The 7,487-nt window shown below is 38.2% G+C and overlaps 1 protein-coding gene across 1 annotated transcript; it reads left to right on the top strand.

Moving 5' to 3' along the window:
* Positions 1–344: 344 nt before the first annotated feature.
* LOC133807385 (glycine dehydrogenase (decarboxylating), mitochondrial) lies at positions 345–6,672 on the top strand. The gene is made up of 15 exons (XM_062245694.1): positions 345–1,742; positions 2,492–2,737; positions 2,840–2,917; positions 3,014–3,114; positions 3,201–3,396; positions 3,493–3,618; positions 4,037–4,222; positions 4,323–4,436; positions 4,763–4,915; positions 4,995–5,183; positions 5,409–5,486; positions 5,588–5,713; positions 5,803–5,901; positions 6,072–6,189; positions 6,351–6,672. Exons 1-15 carry the CDS (start codon positions 510–512, stop codon positions 6,440–6,442), a joined length of 3,135 nt encoding a protein of 1,044 aa, XP_062101678.1. The 5' UTR covers positions 345–509; the 3' UTR covers positions 6,443–6,672.
* Positions 6,673–7,487: the final 815 nt, after the last annotated feature.

Below are 7,487 nucleotides of genomic sequence, written 5' to 3'. Positions count from 1 at the left end.
ATTTTTATTTATTTTTTTTGTTCACTGTATTTCTGGGATGAAATTGAAATGAATTAGATCCATTGAAACTCAATCTTGTTCTGCTTCAATTTCTTCCATTCATTCATGTCTTTTTTTTTTTTTTGGACGTGTTAGTAATAAAGATAACATTTTTATGAAGAAAATATTAAACCAAGTGTCGTTTTCTCAATAGGTGCTAAGTCCACACACCACACACCACCCACCACTAAAAATTGGATCTTGAGACTCAAATCGACTCAACTCTACCACATTTTTATTTTATTTATTTAATTTTATTATATTTTTAATTAATTATAAATATTTAGACAAAAGAGATAACTGGGTATGTGTGTTATCATCAGCTCATTACCAACTCACCACCTCCATTGGCTACACTCAATCCAATGGAATAACCGTAATAAAGATTGAATCTTTCTTCCAAACCAACCAAAACCCATCTCCCTTCTCTCCTCAGCTTGGGCCTTCGTTGTGTGTTGCAAAAGCTCACAATGGAGAGAGCTCGGCGGTTGGCGAACAGGGCTATGCTGAAACGATTGGTTTCAGAGGCCAAGAAGTATCGTCAGAATGAGGCTCCGTTGAGCGCTAGCTCGCCGATGTCGTACACGCCTTCGAGGTACGTTTCATCGTTGTCGCCTTGTTCTTCCCGTGTTCGAAGTGGTATTAGATCAGATTCGTCGTTTGGGTCTCAGGCTCATCAGACTCGGTCGATTTCGGTCGAGGCATTGAAACCCAGTGACACTTTTGCTCGCCGACATAACTCGGCCACCCCAGATGAGCAATCCAAAATGGCTGAGATTTGTGGGTTTGATGGCGTTGATTCGCTTATTGATGCCACTGTGCCCAAATCGATTAGACTTGATTCGATGAAGTTTTCTAAGTTTGATGATGGGTTAACCGAGAGCCAAATGATTGAGCATATGCAGAGTCTGGCTTCTAAGAACAAGGTTTTCAAGTCTTTTATTGGGATGGGTTATTATAACACTTATGTTCCTCCTGTTATTTTGAGGAACATAATGGAAAATCCAGCTTGGTATACTCAATACACACCATACCAAGCTGAGATTTCCCAAGGTCGTCTTGAGTCTTTGCTTAATTTTCAGACCGTTATAACAGATCTCACTGGCTTGCCCATGTCGAATGCTTCCTTGCTCGATGAGGGAACCGCGGCTGCTGAGGCAATGGCTATGTGTAATAACATTCTGAAGGGAAAGAAGAAGACTTTCATCATTGCCAATAACTGTCACCCTCAGACTATCGATATTTGCAAGACCAGAGCCGATGGTTTTGATCTGAAAGTTGTTACTGCTGATCTTAAGGATATTGATTACAAATCTGGGGATGTTTGTGGTGTTCTTGTTCAGTATCCAGGCACTGAGGGTGAGGTTTTGGATTATGGGGAGTTCATTAAGAATGCTCATGCTAATGGGGTTAAGGTTGTGATGGCGAGTGATCTATTGGCACTGACTGTGTTGAAGCCACCTGGTGAATTTGGGGCTGATATTGTTGTTGGTTCTGCTCAGAGGTTTGGTGTTCCTATGGGTTATGGTGGTCCTCATGCAGCGTTTCTGGCCACCTCTCAAGAGTACAAGAGGATGATGCCTGGAAGAATCATTGGTGTTAGTGTTGATTCTTCGGGTAAGCCTGCTCTGCGTATGGCTATGCAGACTAGGGAGCAGCATATCAGGAGGGACAAGGCTACCAGCAACATCTGCACTGCTCAGGTATACGACTAAAACTTCATCTGCCATATGATTGTTCTAGGATAAGACAGTGTTTTGGCATGTTTTTAAGCAAATTTTAGAGTAATATTGGTTAAAATAGATATATTTTGTAATGTCGCCTTGCAAAATGACATTCTTTTGATAATTATTTGCAAAAGTGATAATTGCGGCATAAGTACCTAATGTTTGGTTTTTGTACGCGGCATAGAGCCCATGTTTATTTTTAGTAAAACTATAATTCCATCAATCTCCTTCGTTAGGCAGACACGTATCACGTTTTTATTGGTCCAAATCATAATTATTTTTAAAATATTATTGAGTTTGACCAATCACGAAGTGACACGTGTTGGCCCAGTCATCACGAAACGGAACCTAACGGAGGAGGCTGACGGAATTACAGTTTTACTGACTTTGGGTACTTTTGCCACTAAAATAAACATTGGGTCTATGCTGCGTACAAAACCCAAACATTGGGTACTTATGCCGCAAATATACCTTTGCAAAATAGTATTCCAAACAGGATGTCGAGTATTTTTTACATGACAGGGTGTGAGTGTGTTAAAAAAGTGTCGAGTGTGTTTGAAATGCTATTTTGCAAAGAACTATCATAAAAGGTTATTGTGCAGAGTCACAATAAAGAAAATAAAAATGTTGTCTTGCCTAGCATTCCCAAATTTTAATCCTGTTCATGTCTAGCTTGGTGTGCTTTATCGAACGAATTTCCTCTTATTGTTATCTTTTTCTGGCAGGCACTGCTTGCAAACATGGCTGCTATGTACGCTGTTTATCATGGACCTGAAGGCCTTAAAACAATTGCGGAACGAGTTCATGGTCTTGCTGGAGCGTTTGCACTTGGATTGAAGAAACTCGGGACAGTAGAAGTTCAGGACCTGCCTTTCTTTGATACAGTGAAGGTTAAGACTGCTGATGCTCATGCAATTGCAGATGCTGCTTACAAAAGTGAGATGAATTTGCGAGTTGTGGACTCAAACACTGTAAGTTTGCTCTCAGTTTCTTCAATCAATTAGTTCCTTATAGTCCTATGATGGAAAAATAAATATATATATTGACTTATATTAGTTTTGATTGCCTTTCAGATCACTGCTGCCTTTGATGAAACAACTACCTTGGAGGATGTTGATAAGCTTTTCAAAGTTTTTGCATCTGGCAAGACTGTGAGTGTTATAAATTTTTTAAGAGATGATAACATATAGAATTAACTAAAAAGAATCTTTGACAATCTTACTGAGAAGTTTCTTTAATCATGACAGGTACCATTCACTGCTGCATCACTTGCACCAGAAGTGAAGGGAGCAGTGCCTGCTGGCCTGAAAAGAGAGAGCCCATTTCTCACCCATCAAATCTTTAACTCGTATGACATTTTCGCTTGGTCTAAACTCTTAAAGTTTATATGTTGTAAGAACCCTCCTGACCTTTTCAATTTCTCTTTTTTTTTAGGTGCCATACCGAGCACGAGTTGCTCAGATACCTGTACAAGTTACAATCAAAGGACTTGTCATTATGCCACAGCATGATTCCTCTTGGTTCTTGTACAATGAAATTGAACGCAACAACTGAAATGATGCCAGTAACGTGGCCTGGTTTTACTGACATCCACCCTTTTGCACCTACTGAACAAGCCCAGGGATATCAGGTAATCCAAAGGCTGGTTCTTTGCCTATATTTTGCTCTCTTTAGCATCAGAACAATCAAATTGACTTTGTCTTTTGTTTAAATATGCCATCTTCAGGAAATGTTCACAAATTTGGGTGATCTATTATGTACTATTACCGGGTTTGATTCCTTCTCCTTGCAACCCAATGCTGGAGCTGCTGGAGAGTATGCCGGGCTGATGGTTATCCGTGCTTATCATTTGGTACAGCTACTGACTTCGATTTTAACTTTCTTTCTTCTAATTCCATAGCAATCTGATTAGTTTGCATTCAAATGCCATGTGTACACGAGGCACGACCCAATCTTAATTCTGGAGAAAGAATACATAAGGAATTAACACAACACTTCATTTAATGTTATGTGTTTCTAAATTGTATTGACTCACTTTCTTTTCATTAGGAATATTTACAGACACGATAGGCGTCCAAGGCTTTAATTAATGATTTGATCATTTGAATCAACAAAATATGTGTCAAAATAGCTTCTTGTTTGTCAAGTATGATGCCAAAGAGAAATCTTATTGGAAAACTCTTGTTGGATTATTAAAGCTGGCTGCAGCTTGTTGAATTTGTCAGATTTAACCTGACAATTTTTGCCTGTGCACTGAATGAAAATTGCAGGCAAGAGGGGATCATCACCGCAATGTGTGCATTATTCCTGTCTCAGCACATGGGACAAATCCTGCTAGTGCTGCAATGTGTGGAATGAAAATTGTGCCTGTTGGAACTGATGCCAAGGGAAACATTAACATCGAAGAGTTAAAGAAGGCAGCTGAATCAAACAGAGAAAACCTATCAGCTCTCATGGTAAGCTTGATTCTTGATGTTAAGGATTAATTGGCTTGCAATATTGAAAAAAGAACAATTGATTTTAAAGCTGAATCATATGATGGGATGCAAATTGTAGGTGACATACCCTTCAACTCATGGAGTGTACGAAGAAGGTATCGATGAGATATGTAAGATAATTCATGACAATGGAGGCCAAGTGTACATGGACGGAGCTAACATGAATGCACAGGTTTGATTCATTTCTATTCCTCTCTTTGTCCCATTGTTTTCTTTGTTGAGTGAAGAGGACTTGTGATACTGGTAGGATGTTAGATCTGTCAGAATCAAAATAAGCTTGGCAAATGCACATACTGAAGAAAATTGTCATGAGGAACAGCTGCTGTATTCTAGTTTTACTTAGTAATGTAACTAGGAAATCCCATAACTGCAGGGTCCTTTTTTGCATGATGAATTTGGTTTTCAGTTCATCTTTTCAGATGTGTTTCAAGCATACTGATGTTGGATGTGAAAATAAATTTCAAATTAAGTTCTGAAGTAACTTGTTGGTTCTCTCAGGTTGGTCTGACTAGCCCAGGTTGGATTGGAGCTGATGTTTGCCATCTCAATCTTCATAAAACATTTTGCATTCCACATGGTGGAGGTGGCCCTGGCATGGGTCCTATTGGTGTGAAGAAACACTTGGCACCGTATTTGCCTTCACATCCTGTGGTAATCTACTATTTTCGATTGAGAATATTTATGTTTTTTCCAGATCACATTTTCAATTGATTTGATTCTTATAATGAAGATACCTACCGGTGGCATTCCTGCCCCCGACGAGGCTAAGCCGCTTGGAACCATTGCTGCTGCACCTTGGGGTTCTGCGCTTATTTTGCCAATTTCTTATACCTACATTGCAATGATGGGATCTAAGGGACTCACCGATGCATCGAAGATAGCAATCCTGAATGCAAACTACATGGCAAAACGCTTGGAGGTTTGTTATAGGTTTTATAGCTCAATTAATAATTCACTTAAATTTCATATTTTTCGTCTGTTTAGAACATGAACATGTAAATCATTTCATTAGTCAACTTCAAAAAATAACATTCTCACACAAGGTTTGAGTTCCTTTTGGGTACCTACAAAACAATTGCTATAGTTTTCTGTGATTTCTTGGCCTTGCGATTTTCTCATTTTCGCTTCTGTTTATTTCTGACAGAACTATTACCCTGTCCTTTTCCGCGGTGTCAATGGAACATGTGCTCATGAATTCATTATTGACTTGAGAGGCTTTAAGGTAGTTCTTCCCTCCTTTTTTTTTTTCTTTCTAATCTACTTATTTTGTTTCGGTTTAAAGACTCGCCTCTATTTGTCTTCTTGTTCATTCTGCAAATTCAGAACACTGCTGGAATCGAGCCTGAAGATGTTGCCAAGCGTCTAATGGACTATGGGTTCCATGCACCAACTATGTCGTGGCCAGTTCCTGGCACGCTCATGATTGAACCTACCGAGAGTGAAAGCAAAGTATGCTTCATCATAAAGCTAGAAACACTAAATTGTTTTCCCTTATCACTCTATGTTACCCTCATTAAGTAACTTTCTGTTGCTTGCAGGCTGAGTTAGACAGGTTTTGTGACACTCTTATTTCAATCAGAGAAGAAATTGCTCAGATTGAGAGTGGAAAGGCTGACCTTCACAACAATGTGCTGAAGGTAAACTTGCTTGTTACTAACCTATGATTAGATTCAAGTCCGACCTGGGTACCTACACAACAATTGTTACAATTTTCTCGTCTCCTAATATGAGACGGGAAGCCTAGTACTGCGATTTTTATTGCTTTCAGAACACTTGCTTGCAATACCTAAACGGGTGTAATTTGCAGGGAGCTCCTCATCCACCATCACTGCTCATGGGAGACACTTGGACAAAGCCATACTCGCGGGAATATGCAGCTTTTCCCGCTCCCTGGCTTCGATCTTCCAAGTTCTGGCCAACCACAGGTAATGTCTTCCCATCTGGATAAGATCATTGAAACACATTGGAATTGGTCAAAAGAACCAATCCATATTAGGTGGTGGTGGAGGGTGCCTACTTTTTGTGGTGCACAAGTCTTCTTATCACTTCAATTGCTAATAAGTTTTTTGTTGATTGTTTGTATCAGGACGCGTGGACAATGTGTACGGGGACCGCAACCTCACCTGCACCCTTCTCCCCGTTTCACAGTACGAAGAACAGGCGGCCGTCAATGCTTAATCTTCATCGTCCCCGATCTCCACTACTGCTTCCCTAGCTGCCATTGTAATATAACTTCTTCATTCTTAATCTCATCATCATACCCTTCTTCTCTTGCAGCTGCATAAGGTGACACATTTTCCTGATATCAGAACAATTATCAGCTGCTATTAATAACAAGTTGTTGCTATTTGCAACTCAAAAATGTTGTAATTATACTTCCATTTCTTATCTAGTTTCTTCTCATATCATTATCTTCTCTCTTTTTCTTTTCTTCTTTTAATAAAATTTAGTATTATTCAATCAAGATGACGGTTGAAAAAGCGTCGCTAAAGAACAAGCCACTTGATTAGTAAGACGACGAGTTTTGTCAATCTGAATAAATATTAAATAAAGGGTTTCGATTACCTGATTGAACCCCGTGTTTTAAAAAATTTATTTTTGGACCCTATATTTTTTAAAATGGTTCAAATAGACTCATAAACTCAATTTTGATGAATAAAAAATTGAATGTAACAACATAGTTTTTAAGCAGAATGATTTTATTTTTGTTTTGAATTGTTAGATTGGTGAATTATTTGCGATTTCAGTTGAAATTTTTTTGACAAAAATCGGGTTTAGGGTTCTATTTGAACAATTTTACAAAACATAGGGTCCAGAAAATAATTTGTTAAAACACAGGATCCAAACAGGTAATGAGACAAAATACAAGGTCCAAAAAAGTATAAACTCTTAAATAAATAACAAAAATAAGTATGATAGAATCTCAAACACTCTTGAATTCAAGGGTCAAAGGTCTTGCGTATCCCACGCTTAATCAAAGTCAAAATTCAACTCGAAAAATAAAAACTAAGTCTTTTTCTTTCATTTCACTTTATTTTAATTCTACTTTTGAAACCACATGAGAAAGTGAATTTTTTCTTTTAATTATTAGATTTTTGTAGAGGGTCTTAGGAAATATATTTAATAAATAAATAAATCATTAATGGATATTTGAAAATTGAAGAAGGCAATACTGAAGGGTTATTAAAATTTTAGCTGGCAATTTATCATATAATCCAATCAG

The sequence above is a fragment of the Humulus lupulus genome, chromosome X (genome assembly GCF_963169125.1).
Source record: "Humulus lupulus chromosome X, drHumLupu1.1, whole genome shotgun sequence".
Taxonomy (NCBI): Eukaryota; Viridiplantae; Streptophyta; class Magnoliopsida; order Rosales; family Cannabaceae; genus Humulus; species Humulus lupulus.
Note: the sequence above shows the minus strand (reverse complement) of the source record. Positions and strands in the feature narration are given on the sequence as shown.

What these genes read in the sequence shown, in the direction of transcription:
- LOC133807385 (XM_062245694.1), top strand. Translation starts at nt 510, where the DNA reads ATGGAGAGAGCTCGGCGGTTGGCGAACAGGGCTATGCTGAAACGATTG. An exon ending in GCAACATCTGCACTGCTCAG is followed by an intron (nt 1,743 to 2,491) that starts GTATACGACTAA and finishes TTTTTCTGGCAG; the next exon opens with GCACTGCTTGCAAACATGGC. An exon ending in GAGCTAACATGAATGCACAG is followed by an intron (nt 4,437 to 4,762) that starts GTTTGATTCATT and finishes TGGTTCTCTCAG; the next exon opens with GTTGGTCTGACTAGCCCAGG.